This window comes from Nyctibius grandis, chromosome Z (assembly GCF_013368605.1).
Source record: "Nyctibius grandis isolate bNycGra1 chromosome Z, bNycGra1.pri, whole genome shotgun sequence".
Taxonomy (NCBI): domain Eukaryota; kingdom Metazoa; phylum Chordata; class Aves; order Nyctibiiformes; family Nyctibiidae; genus Nyctibius; species Nyctibius grandis.
In genome coordinates, this window is record NC_090695.1 from 8,173,645 (window position 1) to 8,198,396 (window position 24,752).

General features: G+C 62.4%; 1 protein-coding gene across 1 annotated transcript; it reads right to left on the minus strand.

Annotated features, from left to right (window-relative positions):
* Positions 1 to 3,409: 3,409 nt before the first annotated feature.
* ARID3C (AT-rich interaction domain 3C) lies at positions 3,410 to 23,778 on the minus strand. Its single transcript, XM_068423728.1, has 8 exons — positions 23,740 to 23,778; positions 22,612 to 22,980; positions 9,570 to 9,648; positions 5,675 to 5,858; positions 5,204 to 5,448; positions 4,641 to 4,910; positions 4,374 to 4,463; positions 3,410 to 3,552 (listed from the first exon to the last, which is right to left on the minus strand). The coding sequence occupies exons 1-8, from the start codon at positions 23,776 to 23,778 to the stop codon at positions 3,410 to 3,412; spliced, it is 1,419 nt and encodes a 472-aa protein (XP_068279829.1).
* Between the last annotated feature and the right edge of the window lie 974 nt (positions 23,779 to 24,752).

Below are 24,752 nucleotides of genomic sequence, written 5' to 3' on the forward strand. Positions count from 1 at the left end.
GAGGGTATTGGTTCTACTGTGGCTTGTGCCCAGCATGTTGGGCAATGCCCATGAATACACAGATCCCTGTGTTAGAGGGTCACAGATAATCCAGGCCTTCCAAAGTGAGAAATTCAGGCAGTCCTGGGACTCAGGCCCTCAGGGGGGGGCTTTAGGGTTGGAGGACATCCACCATTTAAGGTCCCATCCAGCCCGCAAGCCTTGGAGCAGGGCTCAAGCCACAGCACCTGCTGCCCACAGCCCAGCACACTGCATGGTGCATCTGCCCCTCCCGCTCCTTGGGACAGAGAGGAGTGCTCCAACCCCATCCCCATCCCTGGAGCCTGTGGTGGCACACAAATGCCACAGCCACCTGCCCCCAGCCTGGTGCTGAGGCCAGATCCAGTGCTCCTCCTGCTAGGCTGTATCATCCCCACATGCTCCGTCTCCTCCCTCCCGCTCAATTACAGTCCCTGCGGGACGCGGGAAGTGGGCATCGATCAGGGCTGGTTACTCGGGTGACAGCAGCTGTGTCCCTGAGCCCCCCCAGGGCGCATGGCAACACACATCACCCCCTGAGCTGCCTAACGAGGGGGGACGGGGACTGCGTGTGCCCTCCTGGCTCCCTGGGGCCTCGGCGCTCAATGAGCTGTGGCCAGCGCTGCCTGGCAGTGACAAGGGACGCGAGACCCCAATTAAGGCTGCATCGATCCCACTCCAGCTCTGCTTGGCCGGCTGTGCTGGGCTGTGCCGTGGCTGCAGGAGCTCTGTGCCAGGGCTGAGCTGCCTCGCACCCTGGCACCCTTACCCCAGAGCAAACACCCTGGGACCATCTTGCAGCCTGGGGCACACACACTCACAAACACACACGCACGGAGGGAAACCCCACTGCAGCCTGGTGCACGCACCCACCCATGCACACACACACTCCCACGTTCACAGACCCCCTCACCCTCATACCCACCTACAGGGCCCCTCTGCCCGACCCGGCCCGGGGCAGCGCTAGGGTCATCTGCAGTGGTCCCGTGTCCCCCGCCGTGTCCCCGCCGTGTCCCCTCCTGCCCCTTGCCCGGAGGCCGGGTCCGGGGCGGGCAGCGCCGCTGCAGCACCCTGGACAGCGCCCGCGCCGCCGGCTGGGCCGGGGGTCCGGGCTGGGGGTGTCCCCGGGGGGCTGCTGGGTGTCCCCGGAGGCTCAGGGGTGTTCCGGGGGGCTGGGGGTGTCTCTGGGGGGTGTCCCCAGCGTCTGAGGGGTGTTCCCGGGGGGCTGGGGGGTGTCCCCAGGGGGCTGGGACTGTCCCCAGTGGCTGGAGGTTGTCCCCGAGGGGCTGGGACTGTCCCCCGGGGGGCTGGGGGGTGTTCCCAAGGGCAATCTCTGAAACAGCAGGTTCTGTCCTCTGGGATGCCAGGGACCTGGTTTCATTGGTGCTGGGGTGGGCCTGTCCTCATGGCTGCCGTTGGCGAGGCTGTCTGTCCCCATGGGAGCCCCCTGTGCCTCTTCGTAGTTATCGGTGGCTGCATGCGTGTGCAACTGCGTGTGCACGTGTGAGCATGTGCATTTGCACACGTATGTGTGAGTGTGACTGTCTGTGGGTATGCAAGCCACCAAGTTTGTACGAGGGAGCACAAGTGATCTGAGTGTATGAGTGTGATAACTTAGCACATCTCCATGCGTTCCCATGTGCACCCATACATGTACCCGTGAGCACCCATGTGTGTGCCTGTGCCTCCCACCTCCAGCTGGGTCACCCGTGCCCTCTGTGGCACTGCCCAGGTGCTAGGCTGGCCCAGCACTGCTTGCATCTTGCCTGGTGCAACCTCACAGCCCTATGGCCACGGCCTCAGCAGCCCCACAGCCATGCTCCTTGCCTGGCACAGGCGGCCTAATGGAGTCCCCACCCATGGGTGAGCTGCTACTGGGCAGCTTGTGGGGCCAAGCAGCCCCACAGCCTGGCTGGCATGGTTGGAGTTGGTGCCCAGTCTGATCCAGCCCATGCTTGAGGGCTCTGGTGAGTGTAGGTCACCTGTTCGCAACCCAGAGCCCCCTAAAACTGAGGCAACCTTGCGCTGAAGGCAAAGGTGAGGCAGGCTGTGAAACCTCAGGCACTATAACTGCTACCCCAGGGTGCCACAGGGTGTGGGGGTGTCCTGCACCCCAAAACTGTCCCCAGCCTGGGCGCTGGAGCTCAGCGGGTGGCACCACATCATGCACACCACCCTCAACACTGGTTTGGTTCAGCAGTTCATTTCCTTTAATAGATACACAGAGTCGCGTGCCTGCGGTGGGAGTGCCGGGGGGAGCCCGGTGGCACCGAGCCCCGGCCCCCCGCGCTGAGGTAGAGGTGAGCGTTGCTCCACGCTCGCCTGCTTTGGCACCCAGGGGTGCAAGCGGGTGGAGGAGGCGCCCGCCTGGCCCCAACGAGGTAGTTCGGAGTGCCCTCCGCCTCCCTTGCCCCCGGCTGGGGACTCCAGCATCTGGGTGGTCTTTGGTGGTGGGGGGCACTGCTGGGCCTCCCTGTCCTGCCCCCCCCAACAACCTCCTCCCAGTGCACAAGACCCACCCCAATATTAATCCCCATCTCAATAAACTCCATCCCCACCTAACAACCTGTCACATCTCACCCACACCAGTACCACCAGTTTCCCCAGTATCTGCCCCCCAGGGCGACCCGCCAGTGTTGAGGACCCTGGGGGGCTGAGGTGCCACCACCCTGGCATGAACAGGAGCTGCCCAGGACCCTAGGGGTGTCTCAGGGCAGGGGCAGCAAGCAGGAGGGATGCAAGGGGGGTCTGCAGTGGGTAGGGGGTGCAGTATATAGGGGATGCAGTGTATAAGGGCTACAGTTTATAGGGGATGCAGTGTATAGGGACTGCACACTGAGGGTGTGCATAGGTGATGTGATGTGGGCACCAAGGGTGTGTATAGGGGATGCAGTGTGTGCCCTGGGGGGGTGTATAAGGAATGCAGTGTGCATAGGGATGTGTACAGGTGAGACAGTACGTAAGAGATGCAGCGTGCGCGTCGAGCGTGGCAATGTGGAGGATGCATCAAGGCGTGCACAGGGGCTGCAGCACGCGCACTGAGGTGGATATAGGGGCTGCAGCATGTAGGGGATGCAGCATGCGGGGCCCGGGGGTGCCTGTGACAGCAGGACAGGCAGGAGCTGTACGGGGGGGGTCACCTGGGGGCAGCACCTGGGAAGGAAGGTGCCTGTGTCGGAGGGCACGTGTGGGGAAGGGGTCCCATGCGCCGGGGTAAGGGACGAAAGGGCCCACGTGGGTGCTCACACCCCTGCACGGACACAGCTCAGTATTGCAGCAAGAGGCACCTTCGGGTCCCCCATCCCACCGTGGTGGCCCCACTGGGTCCCACAGCTCAGCCACCCAGGCCCCGGGGACCCCCAGCTGCATTCAGGGTGGGGGGGCATCTCCCCTACGGCGAGGCGCTGGTGGGAGTGTGGCTGTGCGGGGGGGCTGGGAGCAGTGGGTTCGGGGCAGGCACGGGGTTCAGCCGGCTCTGAGTACTCCCTCCACCAGGTGCTGGGGGGGCCGGGGGCCGGCGGGCGAACAGGATGCCTGGGGAGTGAGAGCAAGGGGGTTAGGGCAAGACCAGGGTTGGGGGCTCTGCTTGCCTGTCCCCCAGCACCCAGGCTGGGGAGGGTGGGACCAGCACCCCTGGGGGCTCCAGACCCCCCATCACCTTTGGTGCCACCCCTGGCCCAGCTGCCCCTCATTCGTGTGGGGTAGCCCGTGGGGTGGCCCAGGACCGTTTGGCTGACAGCCCCACGTGCTGATTAGCCCTGACCTTTCCAGCTCGTTAAATATTTAAGTCCTGAAGGAAAAGCCGTCAATTTTAATTGGGGGTGTCTCAGCGAGGCAGGCAGAGAGCTGGGGGACACAGGATGACCTGCTTAGCCAGGTAGGTGCACATTGGCACCCCGAAGAAGCCTCTGCTCCAGCAAAGCACCCCAACACCTTCCCCTGCACCCAACACCATGCTTTGCAAACAGCCAACCCCCTCAACCAGCCACAGACCCCCCGGGCACACCAGCATCGGGGTGACCCCAAATCCAAGCCCTGCCTGCAGGACCCCGTGCTGGGGGATGACCCCAGGTGCCTTTTTGCACTTCTCAGCCTGAGTCCATCCATCTGTCCATCCGTCTGTCCATCCATCCCCCACTGTGGCCCTTCATTGCTAGCCCCTGCTGGGGGCCAATTTCCATCCTCGCTGACCCCCTCCTTCTCCTGCCCCCTCTCCCCAGGCCCTGCCACTTCATTACGATGGATTTTATAGTAAAGACATCAGATTGAAGGAAGGACTTGCTGGCCAGGCAGTGGCTATAAGTTATTGGATTTCCCGGCCGCAATTACACGGGCCAAGCGGCCCTTCTGTTTACCTGTGTAGACAACTCCATTTATTTCTATTGACATGTTGATACTGCTAATGCCGTTGGTGGACAGGTTCAATGCGGTGTCCTGTCTGTCATCTGGGGAAAGGAAATACCAATATGAGCGTTAAGAGAAACAGAAACAAGAACCTGCCCGAGAGAGAGGAGCGGGGCTCTGGCCTCTCCAGGCATCCCTGCTCATCTCCAGCTGCTGCTGCTCCCTCCTGGGGTGCCAGGGGATGGGGTGACCCAAGCTGAGGTGTTGCATCTCACTACCTCGGTTGGAGATCTTGACGTTCATGGGGAACTGGGAGGCCACGGCCAGGAGGTTGTGCTGCAGCGCGTGTTGCACCAGCCGCTGCTGCTCCTCCGCTGTCAGGGCCACCTTCTTCTCCGGGGGCTCCCCCGTCTCCAGCTCCTCCCGCAGCTGCTCCAGAACCACTGCCTGTGAGGCGGCTGCTGCTTGGGCTGCTGCGAGATGGTGGCTGGCCAGTCCCACCGGGATAGCGATGCGTCCTGGCACTGCTGCTGCCAGCACGCCGTCCTCTGCAATGACCAAGAGACCTCAGCACGTCCCCCCATCGCCACCCCACCTCACCATCCCCAGCCGGTGCCGTGGGGCAGGATGGGCCACCACGCCCAGCATCTGGGCTTGGTCCTCCTCCAAAGCCAGGAGAAATAAACCTTCCTCAGACCCAGACGGGGACTAAAAGAACAAAATTGTTCCTATTTTCCCCAAGGAAAAAGGGCAAGAGCAGACAGGGACATCCCTGCTGCTGGAGTAGTGTCCATCCCTGAGGAGAGATGCCCACCACGGGGCAGATGTGGTCCTCGCCCACCTTTCTTAACAGTGTGCACTTGGCTGAGCTGGCCGCAGCTGTGCGTGGAGATGCTAAGAGCTGGCAGAGGCATTTTGGGGGAGCCCAGCAGGGTTGGGGTGCCAGCCGGCGAGTAGTTGAAGAGAGCCGTGCCGAAAGTCTGCCTCCGTCCCTCCCGACGGTTGCTGTCGATGGCGGCTTGGAGCTCCCCAGGAGAGCTGAGCGCCCGCTTCTCACATTCGTAGGGGTACAGGTACTTCATATATCTGCACGGGGAGAGAGCCAGGATGAGACCCAGCACCATGCGCCTCCCAGACTGCCCTGTGCTGAGCGGGGACCGGGGTGGGGATGGCACTGGGGAAGGGGCAGAGCCCTCCACCCCGCTTTGGGGCACCCCATGCTGCACCCTGGTAGGGGCTCTGGGACATCCAAGCCAGTGGGTGCTGCAGGGTGGGTGCCCCAGGGTGGGTGCCCCCCACACCGGGCACTCACTGCGTGCGGAGGGTGAAGGCAGCGCTGGTGATGGAGGTAGGTAGGTTGAGGCCCTTGGTGATCTCCCGCCAGATCTTCTTGTTGATGACTTCGACCAGGCCACCCTTGTCCGTCACCAGTCGGTAGAGCGTGTACAGGTCCAGCACTTGCTTGGCCATGATGGGGATGCGGTTCACGGGCGTCCCTTTCAGATGCACACGGGAGAGAGAAAAGGGTGCGGGGTGAGCCCACAGGGACCCTCAGTCCCTGGGGACACGGCCCCCAGCTTGTCCCCACTGCCACTGCAAGTACCAGCAGCCCTCTGAGGGAAGATGTGTCTCTCTGTGCCCTGGGGAGCACCCATGGGCACGGGGGGTGCAGGCAGGACCCCAGGGTGTGTGGGAGAGCAGCACCGTGCCCATGAGAGGGGCAGACCCCAGCATGCTGGCACAGGGTCCCCATCAATGGAGCTGTCGGTGGGGCTGGATATGCTCTCAGCTGGGTTGTGGGGGCACAGTGGGATGGGCAAAGTGCCTCCTCCAGAGCCCCTTAGAGAGGGTCCCCCCACAACTCTTAGAACTCCCTATAGAGCATCTCCCCCCAAAATCTCTCAGAGCATCCTAGAAGGACTCTGTAACCCCCTTTCAGAGCCCCATAAAGAGAGACCTCATCTAAACTTTATAAAGGGACTCACCCTATAACTCTCTTTGAAGAGGGACTCCACCCATAACACTTCTGGAGGGACTCGCCCTATAACCTCCTTATAGAAAGGTTTTGTCTCTTAAAAATCCCGCTCTGAGCCCCATAGAGAGGCAGTCCCCTAAGAGTCCCCGGAGAGACTCCCCCAGCAGCCCCCCGACTGCTTAAAGGCCTTCAGTGCCCCCCAACCAAGAGACCTGACCCCAAATCCTCTTTGAGTGCCCTCAGTAGAGACCCTGACCCCTGGACCCTCAGCATCACTCCCCCACCGAGGCCGCAGGGCAAGGCGACATGGAGTCACCAGGGCTCAGTAAGCCCAGCATAGTCCCCCACAGCCACCGCATCTGGTTACAACCCCCTCCCCGCTTTCCCAGCACCCTCAAATAGCCCCAGAGCCTTGCTCTGCCCCAAGGCACCTCAGGGTAATGGTCCAGGCAGTGGCTGGGGGCTGCAGCGAGGCAGAGGAGGGACGAGCATCCCATCCCGTCCAGTCCTGTCCTGTCCCATCCCATCCCATATTTATTCCTCCTGTGGGGTGGTATCGGAAAGCCATCCATTTGGCTGGGGGAGGCTGTCACGGCTGCGCTTCGCCTCTCAAACGAAGCCGTCACTCACCGCCGTCCTCCAGCATCCCTAATTTATGGCCCCGATATTGGCTCGGCTTCTTCACATAAGCCTGAAAAATGAGCTCTTTTTATTCCTTTACTGAGTTCATTTAACTTTTTTTTTTGTGTGTGTGTCTGTGTTGTTCGCCCGGTCAGGAAAGGGGGAGAGGAGTTTATTCTCCTGGGAAACAGGCAGAGATATCGACTCGATATCTGCCAGCGGTCCCTCGCCAGCCCTGCCCGGGGGCTGCTGTCAACGACCCCCATCACCTCGGGGGGGCCTGATCCGAGGGCTCCCTATCGCCCCAACAAGTTCGCAGGGTCTCAGCCTCCGATCGATGGCCCACAGACTTCTTTTCTCTTCCCCCCTCCCCACCCGAGGCGGCTAATGAAAGAGGTTCACCATTAATCTCGGGGCGGGCGGCCGGTGCCCGTCCCGCTGACAAAGGGACCTGTCTGCGTCCCCGCAGAGTGATGGCCCCGGCCCCAGCCAGGGCGAGAGGCACAAAAGCCCAGGGAGGTGATGCGGCCATTGTGGCACTGCAATTAGCTCCTTGATTGATTAATGGCCCGGTGTTATCAGCAGAGCCCTTGGCTTAGTGGGGAGATGGGGGTCCTGTGCAGCCCCGGTGAGCAAGTGCAGAAATAGTCCCCCGATGTCCCAGCTTGCCATTTTTGGGGTGCCACGGATGTTGGGGCATGGGGATGAGGTGCCCCACTGCCCGTACCCCACGTCTGATGGGGGTGACAGCATCACCCCACGTGCCACGGGGGCTGGGTGTAGGTTCCCTGATGAGCCCCCCACAGTGGGGCTGTCCCAAACCGTTTTTCAGCCCAGCTCATCTTCCACCCTGCTGACACAACCACCCTGACAGACAGCAGGGGGGACGCAGCCCCTTTCCTTAGTGCTCACGCTGTAGGCATCAATCCCCGCTGCCCCACTGCCACCTCGGGGACACAGCCCCTGCCCACGCATCCCTGGGTGTCCCAGCAGCACCCACGCTGGCTCACGGGTGCTGCTTCCCAGCCAACTCCCCATGACCCCCGGGATGCTGTCCCTGCCCTGCAGCCCCTCGGTCCCCTTTCTCTTTGCTACTTGGCTCCAAAATCCCCCATTCCTCCAACAGGAGCATGTACACCCACACCCGCACACCCGTACCCGCACACTCGCACCCGCTTGCCCTCCCGGGGGGATGCCACCCGCTCGGAAGATGCGTGGGATGCAGGGGACAGGAGCGGGATAACTGGGGACAGCGGGATGAGGAGCGGCATTGGCAGGGATGCATTGGGCTCCCTCCCTCCTCCCGGCACCACCAGGCGCTTGCTTAATTAGCCCCGGCCCCAATGGCGAGGGAGTTAATTAGCTCTGGAGAGAGAGATAATGAAGCCGTGGAACAGCCCATGAATCTTGCGGCTGATGGATGCTGGGGGGGGCCGAGGCAGCGCTGATGCTCCCACCTGCTCCCCACAGCTCCGCACTGGGGCCAGGGGGACCGGGGGGCACCCATGGGACAGTACCCAGCCCCCCAACCCACCCCCAGCCAGGCTCCAGCGTGAGCTCCGCGGCCGCACCAGCCTCGTGCAGTACAGCTCTGAGTGAAACGAGTTTGTGGGGTCTCAGCCTGACCCAAAAGTCGATCACTGCCGCCCCACAGGCGGGCAGGTACCCTCTCCACCCTTCCCACAGGCACGGCCTGGGGGCAACTGCCCTCTTCTGCCCCCCCTTGTCCCACACAGGGCCAGCCCCACTGCTCTTACACCCTCCCCAGCCTTCCCCTGTTAATTAGCTGGGCATTAACCTCTGCCTGGGGTTTACTGGCTATCGAGCGGCATGTTCATTAATCCACACACCAGCAAAAGGCTCTAATTAATACGGCCGGCCACACGCCCGCGCTCGGCAACTTTTAATTGTCGCAGGCCCAGCCAGGGAGGGCAAAGGTTAAAGCACTTATCGAGTCCCTGGGAGCCAGCTCGCCCCGCCACGCCGATAGCAAAGATTTCCGATGGGGCCAGACCAGCTGGCGAGCCCTTAACCCCTGGGTGCCCAGCGCTGCCCAGACCGCTGACCCCACTCCTGCGGCATCGTGGGCACGGCTAGGAGGTGCCGGTGACGGGCATCCTCACTGCTATAACGGGCATCACTAATGGGCTCTGCCAAGGGTGTCCCCACCATGCCCTGCAAATGGGCACTGCTCACGGGCATCATTCACACGGGAGCTGCTCGTGGGCATTGTTTATGTCACTAAAGGTTGTCACCAAAGGGTATGCTAATGGGCATCCCCACCTGGCACTGCTAGTGGGCATCCCTGCTGGGCATCAGTAACGGGCACCGGCAATTGGCATCGCCACCAGCCCCAGCTTGGGGGGCCCACAGGCGCCCCTCTGGCCAGCAGGCACCCCATGGCGGGGGGTCCGCCTGGGGCAACGGGGCAAATCTGCAGGGTGTGAGTTTACGCACGTGTGTGTATAGGGGATGTGGGGGGAGTCCCTGCAGGACCTGCCTGGGGGGCTTGTAGAGACCCACAGCAGCTCGGTGCATGAGTGGGCCACGCCGTGAGCCCTCCTAGGCAACCAGGGCAGGGATGCTAGAGGCACCCACCCCAGCCACCCACCTTTACCTCTCTTCTGCATGAAACCGAAGAGGTCGTCCAGGAACTCCTTGCGTTTTGGGTCCTCGTCCAGTTCATAGAGCTGGGGGAGGGAGAGAAAGGGGTCAGCACCACCGGCACACGCAGGTGCGCGGGGCAGAGGGGGTCAATGCCAGGATGGGGGCCCCTGCCTGTGCCAGGACCCGGCATCACCTGTGGCCCCACTTGCCCCCTCTGCCAGCAACAAGAGGCTCTCCCTGCCCCATGGATGGGACCCCCCGGCACACCCTCTGTGCCGGCAGCGCTGGGTTCTCCCCGTGCCTGGGGGCTGGCTCTGGCTCCCCACACACCACCAGCTGTTTTACAGCCTTGCTGCAGACACACCGCATCAGTGCCTCAGTTTCTCTGCCCTTCTCCTCACTAGGCAGAGGAGACAACAGCGTTTCAGCCCAGGAAGATGATGTCAGTATAGACAGAGCAGCAGCAAACCCCGGGTCCCCAGGCAGGTCCCTGGGACCGGGATGCTCAGCCCTGCTCTGTCTCAGCAGCCGCCCAGCACTGCCCAGTGCCAGTATTCACCGGGTCCCAGCGTGGGGTCAGCATCCTCATCTGCAGGGACACGCATCCGCCTGCGCAGTGGAGATGCCGGTCTCTTCTAGGGGCAGGGCGAGCTGGAAGGGCTGCAGCACCTGGGTGTCGGTGAGGGAGCTGGGAGTGCTGGGGCTGCCCCAGTCGACCGGGGTGACAGGGCTATCAACGACCCGACCAGCACGGTCTGAGCTGTGCCACCGCGAGACGGGGCTGCACAGACGCTCATGTACAGCTGTGCAGATACTTAAGTGCATTGGACGGACACGGCTATGGACACATGGACACAACCCCCCCAGTCTGAGCTGACGGACGGCACTGAGTGAGCGAGCGCAGCCCCTACACCAGCGACATGAAGCACCGGCTCCGTGCGACAGCCAGGGCTCGCCTGATTCCAGCACAGAGCCTGGGTGACCGTGACAAATTGGAGCCCGCCAGATCGATGGCCCAGCAGTAAAAGTCAGAGCACATGAAGGAAAAATTAGCACCAATCGAAGGCGCTATAGACACCAATTCCTCCCAGCAAGCCTGGTAAGAATTTAAAGCCATTGAAAAGAAACAAAAATCAGCAGTCCAGAATGGATTTCCAAAACATATACAATGAAATGCAAGCTAGAAAACAAAGTCAGCCACAAAATAGAGTCGTTTAAAAAACAATTGTGCTGGGAAAGGCCGTTAAAAACGAATAGAAGGGGAGCACCCCCCCCTCCACAGAGCACATCATTCACCAGGCAGATAAAAGAAGATGGGCTATGGGGATGTGTCAGGCTCCGGAACACGGGGATGGGGGGATGCAGGGATGGGGGGATGTGATGGGGACACAGGAATGGAGGGATATGGGGATGCAGAGATGCGGGCACATGGGAAAGTAGGGATGTGGGGATGCAGGGAGTTGGGGGACGTGGAGATGTGGGGATGCAGGAATGGCAGGCCATGGGGACACACAGGGGTGCGGGGATGCAGGGTCGCTCCTACAGACACCCCACGGTTCCCATCACTAGACAGACACATCTAACACAGCCTCTCACCTAACCCATGGCTGCCAGCTGCCTGTCCCTTGTCTAACAGATGGGTGCTAGCTGCCTGTCCCTAACCTGCTCTGTGGATGCTACTGCCCGTCTCCCACCACACCCATGGGTGCTGACTGCCTGGCTCCGATCAGCTCCATGGTGCTCCATCCCTGCCCCTTCCTTGTCCTCTGGGTGCCACTCACCCATCCCCTCCTTGCAGCAGGGTGTTCTCGGGGTGCCCTGACCCCTGTGTGCCAGCACCCTGTCCCTCCCCTCCACCATGGTGCTCCCTCCCCATCGCCTGCCCTTTCCCAGGAGCTCCTCGATTTCGGTAACCCTTCCAGGGAGCTGCTTTGATTTCCTTCCTGGGAAGGCTGTGTGAGCCAGGCTTTGCCTGCACTTCCCTGCCTGTCCCTGCCTACAGCAGGGCTCCGACCCCCACCACTCCACACCAAGCCCGTTCCCACCCCCTGCGATCTCCTGGCTTGTCAAAGCAGGAGCAAACCCCCTCAAAACCGGCAACCGCTGCCCATCCCACAGCAGGACGAAGCCACCACTGGTGTTTCTCCTCCCACCAAGGCAGGCAGGATCCCAGCCGGCGCGTGGTGACACTGCCTCCAGCCCCAGAAACAGGTGTGACCTCCAAGCGCCGGGATCTATTTTTCCACCATTTATTAACCTCTAACCTTTTATCTGTGGGGCACTGGGATGCAAAAACACATTACATCAAACGGGGAGCAAAGGTCAGCTTTTAAGTGGAGACAAGAGCAGAGCTGAGTAACATGGGACCCACTGAGAGGGTCCTCGGGTGTGCCGGGCGTGCACCAGGCATCCCATGAGATTTGGGGATGCTCAGGCTGGAAAGGAGGTGGTTTTGCGGGATTCTTGCTGATGGGGGTGGGCTGGGTCCCAGCCAAGGCTGGCTATGGGATCCAGGCATCACAGCTTCACAGGAGTGGCACAGGGGTGGCATGGGTGGTGGCACAGGTGGTGGCAGGCGTGGTGGTCTGCCACAGCCTCCAGGCAAAGAGGGATCCCATGACAGCCCCAGCCCTGAGGAAGAAGCCAGCTCCATCCTTTACCCAGGGCTCCTGGCCCTGCCACTCTCCCTCCCTCTCCTCCTGAAGGCTGGGCACTGAGGTCCCTTCCCGTCTCGCTTGGGGATGGACCATCTAAGCTGCAGATCACAACCCCCCAGGGCCACACACAATCCCTGTGGGGACACACACAGAGCTCGCGTGGGTGTACACAACCCCACATGGGCTGATGCAACCCCACACGGGCTGACGCAACCCCACACAGGCGTGCACAAGCCCACGCAAGCGTACACCACCCTACCCAGGCATGCACCACCCTGTATGGGCTTGCACAACCCTACATGAGTGTATACAACATTGCGTGGGTACACATGACCCCACATGAGTGTGCACAACCCCTCATGGGCACACACAACCCTGTATGTGCACACACATCCCCCCAGGGGCACACACAAGCTTGCACAGGCACGTACAACCCTGCACAAGCATGCACAACCCTGCATTGGTGTGCACAACCCTGCACGGGCACACAGAACATCATGTGAGCGTGCACAGCCCTGTACACACAGACACAACCCGCACAGGCACAAATCCCTACGCAGGCACATACAACCATGTCTGGATGTGCACAGCCTCCCACGGGCACGCACAACCCCAGGTGAGCACGGACAGCCTTTCATGAGTGCACACAGCTCTGCACGAGCACGCACAACCCCACATGTGCACGCACAACTCTGCATGGGCACGCACCCCAGATGTGCATGCACAACCCCAGGTGTGCATGAACAACCCCAGATGGACATGCACAACCCCATATGTGTATGCACAACCCCATATGTGCACGCACAACCCCTTATGTGCACGCACAGCTCTGCATGGCCATGCACCCCAGATGTGCATGCACAACCCCAGACGGAAGTGCACAACCCTGTATGTGCACGCACAACCCCATATGTGCATGCACAGCTCCAGATGGGCACGCATTACCCCAGATGTGCACACACAGCCCCGTATATGCACTCATAGCTCTGCATGGGCACGCATCCCAGATGTGCCTGCACAACCCCAGATGTGCCTGCACAACCCCAGATGAACATGCACAACCCCGTATATGCATGCACAACCCCATATGTGCGTGCACAACCCCGTATGTGCATGCACAGCTCCAGATGGGCACGCACTACCCCAGACAGGCACTCACAACCCCAGACGGGCACGCACAAGCCCAGCTGGGCACGCACAACCCCATACATGCATGCACAACCCCACAGTGCATGCACAACCCCATACGGACAAGCACACCCCCAGATGCGCACGCACGCCCCCAGAGAGGCACACCCCCTTGGATGGACACCCCCGACCCCGCAGGGGCACACACCACCCCAGAGCACCCCCACACCATGCACCTCTGAGCAGTGGGGCAGGCCTTGCCCAGGGGCAGTTGTGCAATGTGAGCAGCGGCTCCTGCTTGTGGTGACCTATGAGCAAGGACCCTTTTAATCGTGTTTGTATTGATATAATTAGTAACTCATTTAACGCCATCGATGTAACTATATTCCTCTATAAACAGAAGTATTAAACTGTCAAGACTGGGGATCGATACCCCGCCAGTGTGCAGCGCAGCTCTGCCGACCTCAGGGACCCCATCCACGGTGCTTGGTCCCCCCGAAAAGCCAAGGCATCCCCAGCACTGCCCCACCTCACCCCCGCACCGCTGCTCGGGTACTGGTCCACGACCAGAGCAGGGTGTCCATGTCCCCACCCCATCCTGGGTGCAGCTCCAGGGACCCTGCTTCCTCCTGTCATCCCATTGCCATGGCAACGTCTTAATTCCTTAAGGGATAGGGATAACGGGCTTGTCAGGCAGGTTAAAGGTCAGCGGGTCGAACATGGTTTATTAAAGGGATGCGAATAGACCTTGTGCCTCCCCCGCCTCCTCAATGCGATTAAATAACATCGTTAGCATCTCACTCACCCGGGAGATGCCTCTCCCGGAGCTGGGGGGCGGCTTGTAGGGCTGGAGCTGGGGTCACTGGTACCCCAATGCCCAGCTGATCCCCTAGACAGAGGAAGGATGCAGTGAGGTGCCAAGCCACCCCCCAGGCATCTCCAGGCTGCCCTGCACTGGCGAGCCACCCCCATGCATCCCCCATAGTCCTGCTGCCAAGGGAAGCGATCGCAGCAGGACCCCCCGCAGCCCCCGCTCAGCTGCCACATCCTGCTGGCTGCAAGGGGTCACATCGGCAACCAGGATTTAATCCACTTAATACGAGCCATATCGATCCTGGACCCTGCTTGGCTCCCCCCTGCCTCGCATCCCCCCCCCCAACCCTGAGCCGTTTAATATGCACCACATTGATTAGCCGCACTGCTAATTTTTCCACCTGGCCACTGTTCACGCAGGGAGCTCAGGCGATGCTCCGTGAAGCCCCCCAGCTTCCTGGGCTGCAGCTGCACACCACGGGGGGCCGACTGCTCACGGACCGTTTTGGAGTCCTTGCACCCCTCCGGAGCATCACTGTCACCTCTGAGCTGGGGGTCCCTGGCTCCTTACCCAGGGAGGTGGTGCATGGCCAGGCACTCAGACACTGGGGTGTCCCCCCCGTGTCCTGATGGTATGGGGGAAGGGGAAGGCCATCAGTGCCTCAGTTTACCCCTCAGGCTTGCAACCACAGGGACTGGCTATTCCCAGTGGCGCACAGCTCCGTGCACCCCAGGGTGCAGGGACCCCAAGAACGGCCACAGCAAGAGCCCCCCCACCACTCCCCCTATCATGGGGCACACAGAAGGGAGCTGAGAGGTCCACCCCCCCCCCAGTCCCTGGAGCTGGGGGGCAGCTCGCTCCCCGCCAGGCACAAACCACCTGCTGACCTTGTGAGCCACCACTCGCCTCCGCCGCCAGCCGTTAATAAGTTAATGGTTACGGGATGGCTTTGCCCGGACACTGGCTGCATTAGAAGGTGCTGCTGGCTTTTCACAGAGGGCTGCTCCCCCGACCCCACAGCCCCAGTGAGTGCTGGGGTGCTCGCTCACCCCGACATCCCCAGCCTCAGCCATCACCCCACCGCCGTGGCCGCACACCCCCGTCCGGAGCCCTCTCCCCGTGCCACAGCTCCCCCCCCCCGCCCCATAAAGCCTTTCATCATGCTTAATATTTAACGGCGCTTTATAGAGCAGCAGGTTTAATCAGAGCTGATAATGCGGCGGATCCAGCAGGTCATTAAAACCCCCCTCGCCGCCGCTCCCGGGAGAGCTGCCTGCTGCAAACATTAACCTGGCTTCGCGCAAGGTGAGCGACTGTTGGCTGGCGGCGCTGGCCTTGGGAGGGCAGCCCCCCACCCACCGCCCGGCCCCGGGGTGAAGAGGGGGCTCGCAGGGTCCCCAGCCTCCTCCTCAACCCGTTTTGCAGGAGGGGAAACTGAGGCATGGGGTGCCAGCATGGCTCGCCCAAGGGCTGGAGACATGTCCGGAGGAAACGTGCTGTGCGGTGCCACCACGGGCACGGTCTGCAGCCCCGTCCTGCTGTCCAAGTGCCCTACCTCCATCTGTCTGGGGGCTGCGGCACGGGGAGGGGGGGTCCCAGCTCCCACGCTCAGCCCCTTGTTACTCGTTCACGGCTGAATAGGCAGGGAGTCAATGAGGGGATTTGTTCGGGTTAACCTCCCTGACCCCCCAGCGCTTGCCACGCTGTCGCCTCCCCCTCCATCCTCACTTTCCTCTCCATCCCTGCTTCCCCCTCCATCCCTCCCTCCCGGGGTGACTGGAGCCACGGGACCCCCCTCCAGAGCCAGCACCACCCCAGGTGTCCCCCGAGGGACATGCGTGCGCACACCCGCTATCCGTGCATAGGTGTGCATGTGGGGCGTGGGCTGGCACACGCGGGGGTCTGTACACACACCCGCTCGCTGTAGGGCTGGGTGAGTACGGGGGTGCACGCCTGGGGGGAGTCTGCACACACCTGGGATGTGTGTTGGGTGCTCAGTGACCCCCCCGTGCACCTCCAGCCCCATCCCCTTCCTCTTTGAAGGGATGATGGGGGAGGAAGGGCTGGTGGCACCCCCCGTGCCAGAGACCCCAGCCCCTACCTCTGCCACCAGAAGAGCCGCCCGAGCAGAAAGGGCGCCTGGGGCTGGTGCTCGCTCCCACCCCACCACCAGACACGGGGTTTGGACGCTGGATCCAGGACGGAGCAACCCCGAGCTGCAGCCTACAGTGGGGGAACGTGACCCCACCAACGCAGGCATCCCCCGTGGGTGACAGGTCACCACAGACCCCACGTACGGTGCCCGGCACACTTGCCCTGTGCACGCTCACACACCCACACAGCCCCCCACTCACTCCGCACATGCACACACCGTGTGCGTGCTCTCCTTGCACACACTCACCTCCAGACACGCTCTCCTTAGGCAAACACCACCCCATGCACGCTCACACAGCCCCTACACGTGCTCTCCCTCTGCACACACAGCCCCCCGTGCACACTCATGCATCCCCTATACGCTCTCCCTGTGCACACCCACACACCCTGTGCACACCCACACAGCCCCTATACCCACTCTCCTTTCGCACACACACCCTGTGCACACTCACACAGCCCCTATACACTCTCCTTTCTCACGCACACCCTGTGCACACTCACACATCCCCTATACACTCTCCTTTTGCACACACACCCTGTGCACACTCACACAGCCCCTATACACTCTCCCTTTGCTCACAAACACACCTGCAGTGCAGGCTCACACATCACCTCTGCATTCCCCTGGTGCACATGAGTAAAACTTAGTTTGATTTTGTTACCATTTTGTAAAATAAATCCTGTTTTTAGCTTGTTAATCAGTCTGGCTCGGTTTTGTGAGGTTCCGTGACATGCACACACACACACATCCTGCAACCCCTATACACACTTTTCCTGCACACCCACACACACCTTCTGCATGCTCACGCATTCCCTACACACTCTGTCCTTGGTCCACGCTCACACACCTCCTATACACGCTGTCCCCTATGCACATGGACCCCCAAGCACACCTGAGCTCACTCCCACACCCCCACACAGCTGCAAACCCCCATGGGCACCCCAGTGGGACCAGATCCCACCTCCATGGGGCCATAACCCGTCTCCCCACCACAGCCCTGCCCAGCCTGCTGCCTCCACAGGGGATTTACCTCTGTTATTAACCCAATTAGAGGATTAGCAGAGGCAGAAGTTGGCGAGGGGGTGCATCCCCCCCAAACTCCCCACTCACATCCGATTCTGGGGCAGCAGCTGGGGAGGGAGCTGGGGGCAGCCGCAGGGTGGGGATCCTGCTGGCACTCCTCTCCTGCCTGCAGTGCCTTTATTCTCACACCCTTGGTTAGTTTTTACACCTCCTCTTTGGAGGTCCCGACCCCAAGCCCTCAGGAGACCCTGGGTTTGGGAGATGCTGTTGCGGCAGCCACCAAGGCTCTCAGCATCCCTCAGACTGCAGCAGGGCTGGGAAGGGCCCTGGGGGGTAGCAGGGGGGGCAGGGAGCTGACACCCACCAGGACTCAGGTGCTCAGCACCGTGGGCTGGGGCAAGGGGAGCAGGGGAGGCTGTGGAGGGGGTTCAGCTCCCAAACCCTGCCCCAAACACCCATGGGTCCATATGGCTCCGTACATGGAGAGACTGGTCCACCTATGCACAGGAGCGCCCATACATGCTGGGACACTACACGTGTCCCTGTACATACACACAGGTGTGTTCAGACACGTTTGGGCACACCATATGCCTGTGGGCACACACACGGTGCCATACACACCCTTACACACACACGTATGGGTCCATACACACCTGGGCACTCATATAAGTCCATAAACATCAGCACTCACACGGGTTCCTACAGACTTGTTCACTTACATGGATCCATATACACACATAGGGTCTCCCATGGGTCCCTACACACGTGGGCACTCGTATGGGTCCACACACACGCATCAGCACTCACGTGGGTTCAGACACACGTAGGCATACCTCTACACTTATACGGGCATTTATACGGATCCATACACTCACATTAGTCCATATTCACACACACACCCTGAACACCTCCACATGCACTCCCAGCCACACCCCAGCAGCCCCCTACTCCTGCCCTGTACCCCTGCACTCACGCTGGGCTGCCGGAGCTGCCGGAGCGGCTGCTGCCGGGGATTAGCACACTGACCCTTGCTGCCACCGCCACGTCTCTGCTGCAGGTGGTCCTGGCCCCGGGACACAGCTCTGCCCGCAGGTTTGCTGTCGAGAAGCCTCCAGGCAGCCGTGGGCAGGAGCAAACCCCCTGCCTCTGCAGTGTAACCAGAGACCCTCTAATTTAGCCCCTGGAGCCCTGCGGTTGTTGTTCCTGCACCTGGGCTGAAGATGCGCTGGAGGCAGGGGGGGCACTGGGGTAGGGAGACCATCTCCTTCTCCCCAGGGTCCCCCTCCTGAGCCGCCCCCAATCCCTGGCAGGCTGGGACAGCCCTACAAGAGAAAGCAACAGGGATGGAGGCAGGAGGGCACGCACCACAATTTGCCACCCCATTCCGGGGTGACCCCATGGTATGGGGTGGAGGTCCGTGGCACAAGGAGGGCTGCAACCAACTCAGAACACGTTCCTCCAGGCTTTGGGATGTGAGCTCACGCCTTCACGGCCAGTGAGCCCCCCCAAAATGCATGTAAAGGGCAGGTGGGTGCAAGAGGGAACTGCCAGCATCAGGCAGGGCAGGAGCATCACCACAGCGAGGGGAGGATCAGCCACTCCAGGGCTGGCCAAGGATGATGGCAAACAGCTGCTGGCAAAGCCAGCCATCCCCGAATTAACCGCAGAGGCTACCAGACACCCGAGAGTTCCCAAAGGTCTGGCTGGGGCTCACCCTGCCTAGCTGCTCCCAGGCAGGGACAAAGGAGCTCCGTGGGGGTCCTGATCCCCCCAGTCACAACCAGATGGGTCTGAATGCAGTGGTGGGGCCCTGGTAGGGAGGGCATCCTCCTGCCAGAAAAGGCTCTGCTGCCAGAGAGCTGACACAAAACGCAGACGTCTGAGCCCCTCCTGCCTGGAGCCTTCCCATGGTGCCACCTCTGGGAAGAGCCGGGGGATGGAGAAGGAAGCCCTGGGTCCTGGCACTGCTCTTCCATCGCTTGGAGGAAACCAGGGCGCCCGACCACACATGTGTGTGTGGCTCCCCGGCAGGGGGAAAGCTGGATTCATGGGGCTGAGCCGGCACTAGCAGTGCCAGGCTCTTCCCAGCGCCCTCCAAGTCAAACATGTGACACGGTAGCATGGCAACTTGGTGGCATCCTCGTCCCCAGGGAAGGGGGGGCTCATGGGTAGCGCACAGTCAGACCCTGCTCCATGTCCTCCACCCTGGGGCCAGGGCTGCCTCGTAGCGCTGGGTGCAGGAGAAATCCTGGACCTTTGCCCAGGCCCCTACCCAGGTGTCCTTATCAAGTGTACATAGACTGGCGCCGGGGGCTGATGCAAGAGGCAGGGGTGAGGGGGTCTTACAACCCCGTAACATCAGAGCGGCCCTCCCAGATCAGAGCAAAGGTCCCACCAGCCCCCTCAAACTGGCGCCTGGGGAAACATATAAAACCAGGGCAAACACAAGGGATACTTCCCCAAAATGCTGCCCTGGGTGAAGCAGCGTTTGCCTATTAACCCTCAATGGGTTTTTCCACCGCGACCTCATCCTCTGCTCCCATTTTTAGCACCACTGCGCTGTGTGGAAACCCCTCCACGGCTGGTCCTGCACCCACCTCCCAACCCATCCCCATCAGGGCCCTCTGCTTGCTGCGGAGAGCCAGAAAGTGGCTCCTTGCCCACCCTCCACAAACTAGCCTGGATTTGGGGTCCTTGTTTACTTAGCTGACCCCCCCCACCCAGGAGGATGACAGCAAGGACAGACCCTGAGAACTATCCTGGGTGATGCCAGCAATGCCGTGATGGGATGGGGGAGCTTCAAGCAGGAGGTCCTGGTGTGAGACGCAGCCCTGGCCACCACAGGGTTTCTCCCCAGCTCTGGGACCCCCATGTCCACACTGCCAGTGCCCCGGCAGTTTGCAGGCAGGCACACGCTGCCCTCCTTGCCCCACATCATCACAGCCCAGCCCCTGGGAAACCTCCGAAAGCAGGAACACGGACTCCCTCCCCGCTCAGCCCCTGCCGAGAGCGGAGAACCTGTTCCCCAGGCTGGGTGAGGCACAGCCCTGCAGCATGGGGAGGGCCTGGGGGGGAGACACATCCCTCCCAGGCAGGGGCATGTCCCCTCTGGATGATCACAGGGGAGGGACAGGAGTGACAGCTACCCTGCAGAGCCTGGGGCAAGCCAGCACCGCAGCCTGCCCCAAACTGCCACCCCCTACGTGGCAGCACCATGCAAAGGCAGGGGAGGGCTGGTCCTGGTAACTCTTTTCCCCTCTCCCTGTCCCATCCCATATAAGCCACCCAGAAGCAATCGGTCCCCTTGTCCCTGTACACCCAGGGGTATATAAGGGACACCCCACTGTCCCCCAGGGATGGCTGGGACATGACACTAGATGGGAAACCCACATGTGGGTCTCTGAGTGGGGACCCATTGCCTTTCTGATCAGGGTCGGAGAAAAAAGAGAGCAAGTGAGCAAGGAGCAGGCTCTCACCCTGCGAAGTGGTGGCAGGATTTATCCCCCCACACCAACCTGCCCTGCCATCCATCTCCCCGGTGTTCACACCACGCTGCCAGCTTTGCTCCTGCTCTGCACAGGGAGCACAGGCAGCCCCAGACAGGGGCAGGGCGTGAGGCTGAAGGACGTGAAATGCCGGGGATGCTTTCTCTTCATAAAGCCTCCCCAGGCCCAGGAAGGAGGAGCCGCTTCCCACCTCCCTCCAGGCTGACCCCTGGAACCGGACAGTCAGCCTTTTTCTGCGCAGCAGGGTGTAACGTAACACTTCCCGAATGAGCTATTTGGCCTATACAGCGCACCCACCCCAACCCCAACCACCCCAGGTTGCTTTCGAGGCAGCATGGGGTGCTGGCAGCCTCCCCAGGCATGGCTGCAGGGCACATGCTGCCTGCACCCTGCCTGCACCCCTACCTGCCGCCTCGCAGGCAGGCACCCAGGGGTGAGCCCTGGCCCCTCCGTACAACACCACGTTGTGCAATCTCGAAACATGAAAGGCAGCGGCATGGCCCCACGGCATCCCAAAGTCAGGTCCCTGCTGCTGTCCCCGTCCCTTCCTGCCAGAGCCACTGTGGATGAGTCAGTAAGTCCCCCCGTCTCCCTGTCCCCTGAGGAGTGCCATCCTAAAAAGCCACACACCAGCTGCATAGGGACATCTCTGCCTGCTCTGTCCCTTTGCCACATCCTCTCTGTCACCCACCTTGCCACCAGCATCACCCCTCTCTCCCCCGACGACGTAGCCAAGCACATGGGGAGTGCAAGCCCAACCTGGTGCTGTGCAGTCCACGCTTACACTCACTCTCACACTCATGCACGGAGCAGCACCCGCTGTGTGCGAACCAGGGCTTGCACAACCCAGCACAGATGGGATCCACACACGTTAAATACAGAGACGCCTTTCCTCCACCCTAAATACGAGCCCCAGGAGCCCTGTTCTCCTGCCCGATCTCCGTGGCGCAGGGGTCTCCCCTATGCCCACCAGGAGTGAGGTGACAGGGTCAACACGCTGCTCCCTCCAGCCAATGCAGGAAATCAATGAGCCACATCGACCAGCCATAATATGCCCTGGCCCTCGCGGAGACACAGGGGAGCTTGGCTCTGTGGCCCGGCGGCTCCTTGGGGTGACCACGCACCAGGGCCCTTGCCCTTGCCCATCTCCACAAAACCCTGGTGGACAGGGGTCAGCTCATTTTGCCCATCACGGAAAGCACCAGGGATGGGGTCTGCGTGGGTCAGTCATGGAGACTGGGCACCCCGTCATGCTGCAGGGCCTGGGGACAGGCATAGAGCACATGGGGGAGGTGGGGACCATGAGGCAGGGAGATGGGAAGAATATGAGGATGCTTGTTGGGGTGGGACAGGGCTCAGGGGCAGAGGCAATGAGCAGCATTCACCTCCTGTACCCATGTGGGGCAGGATGGGGTCCAGGACAGGGGTGCTGGGTTGCACTGACTGTGCTTGCCTGTGATGAGGTTTGGGGGCAGTGGAGGGGGATTGGGGGTTCCCATTTAGGGTGGCATGGTGATAATGTCTGGGGGCAATGAGGGTACTGGGGATGTCTGCTTGGGGTGGGACTGGGATGGGGCTCGGAGTAGTGGCATTGCTCATTTAGGGTGGGAGGCAGACAGCATTTGGGGGCAGTGGGGGGCATAAGCGGCAACAATTCAGGGAGGGCTGAACCCCGAGTTTGGGGGCCGTGGGGCATACCGGGGATGCCCTCCTGGGGCGGCTGGTGCTGGTGCCGGTGCACCGGGGCTGCGGATGCCTCCTACCTGCTTGAACTGCTCCTCGTAGGTCCACTCGTGGTGCGGGGGGGGCGGCGGGTCGCGGAGCTCCCCTTCTGCTTCCTCCTCCTCCTCCTCCTCCTCCACAGCCGCCGCCTCCTCTTCCTCCTCCTCTTCCTCCTCCTCCTCCTCCCCCGCGGCGGCGGACAGCGGGCGCTGGCCGGGGGCCGGGCGGCGGCGGGGAGCGGCGGGCGGCGGCCCGGGGCCGGGGCCGGTGCCGGGCTCGGCCGGGGTCCGTCGGGGAGCGCCGTCGGGGCCGCGGGCCAGGCGGGCCGCCTGCTGCCGCTGCAGGCTCTCCATCACGGCCGCCAAGCGCAGCCCCCCCGCCACCCCCCGCCCCCGCGGCGGGGCGGCCGGCTGCGGGCACAGGGCACGGCCTCAGAGCCGCCGCCGCCGCCGCCGCAGGAGGAGGAGGAGGAGGGAGGGGAGGAAGCACCCCCCCACCACACCCGCTCTACCCCCCCCCCCCCCCGCCCCGCTCCCGGGGGCCCTGCCCAAAAGTTGGCCGCGGAGCCGCCGCCGCCCCGGGCGCGGCACCCGCTGCCGGAGGGGCTCCCTTCCCCGCCGGGACCACCCGGCATCCTCCCCGCTCCCACCCGGCACCCTGCCCGACGGGGGACCCGGCCCTCCGGGACCTCATCCCCGCTCCTCCGGGGACGCCCTTCCCGCTCCCACTGGGGACCGGTCCCACCCGGGACCCCCGTCGCTGGCCCGCGGGGAGCCCCCCTACTCGGTCCGCTGGGAACCGTGCCCTGCTGACACCCCTCCCCGCCCCGGTCCCACCAGGCACCGCGTCTTACCGAGGACCCCCTCACCGGTCCCACCGGCGACCTCCGCCCCGACGGTCCGACAGCGGACCGTCTCCTGCCGAGCCCGCCGCGTCCCGGCCCCGTCGGGGACGCCGTCCCGGTCCCGCCGGAGATCCCCCCTCGGTCCCACCGGCCGCCCTGTCCTCCCGGGACCCTCCTTGCGCTCCCACCGGGGACCCCGCATCCCGCTCCCTGTCCGATCCTGTCCGACGGGGAGTGCCCCTACCCCGCTCCCACCGTGCACCCCCCGCGCTACCGGGGCCCCCCCCGCTCCGTCCCGTCGCGGTGCGGCCGCGCCGGCCCTCACCAGGGCGGGTTTGGCTGCCAGGCTGGGGTTTTCCACCATGCCGCCGGCTCCGAGCGCCGCCCGGGGCTCGCCCCGCCGTCCCGGGGGGCACGGCCGACTGCTCCGCCCGGTCCCGGCCCGCCGCTCACATGGCGCCGCGCCCGCCGATATTTCTTTTATTCCGCAGCAGATGAGAGTGGGTGGGATTTTTCCCTCTTTTCTTTCTTTCTCTCTTTCTTCCCTTTTTTTTCCTTTTTTTTTTTTTTTTTTTTGCAACAAGTGGCAGGCAGGCAGCAACACCCCTCCCGCTCCCATTTGCTAGCTCACGTCAAGGGAGTCATCCGGGGAGGGCCGGGCTTGCTGCAGCCCCGGGGGATCGCCCCGAGACCGGCCCGCCGAGAGCCGGCCCGGGGCCGTGCTGTGGAGGCGATGGGGGCCGGGCGGGCCGCAGTGTGTGTGTGTGTGGGCAGGGCGTGCGTACCTGGGGGTGCTAGGAGAGGGGAGCACATAGTGGGGTGTGCAGGGGGTCAAAGTGTGCATACGTGTATGTGTGGCGAGAGGGGAGCGTACGGGAGGGGTGTGCAAGGGGTCTGTGCACCCGTGCAAATGGGTGCTGCACCCATTGCACACGTATAGAGAGGGTCCGTGTGTATACAGATACCCGTGTGTGCTGGGAGAAGGTAGCGCGTTGCATGAGCATGTGTGTTTGTGCAGTCGGTCCGTGCTGGCATGTGTGTGCGTGTGCACTGGGTGAGGTGAGCGTGCACCACGTGTGTACATGCTGAGTGTCTGAGTATGCGTGCATCTGTGCACGGCAGGAGAGGTGAGCACGCTGCACGTGTGTGTGTGTGCAGGGGATCCTGCGCACGCCCACCGGCATGCCCCATATACGTGTGTGCGTGTGCGCACGCTGTGTTTGAGGTTCGCGTGCGCCCCGGGGGAGTGGAGGACACGCGTACGTTGCATGGAGCAGCCCTGTGCGTTGTCAGAGGGGCTGAGCGTGTGCACGCACGTGTGTGCACACCGTTGGGGTT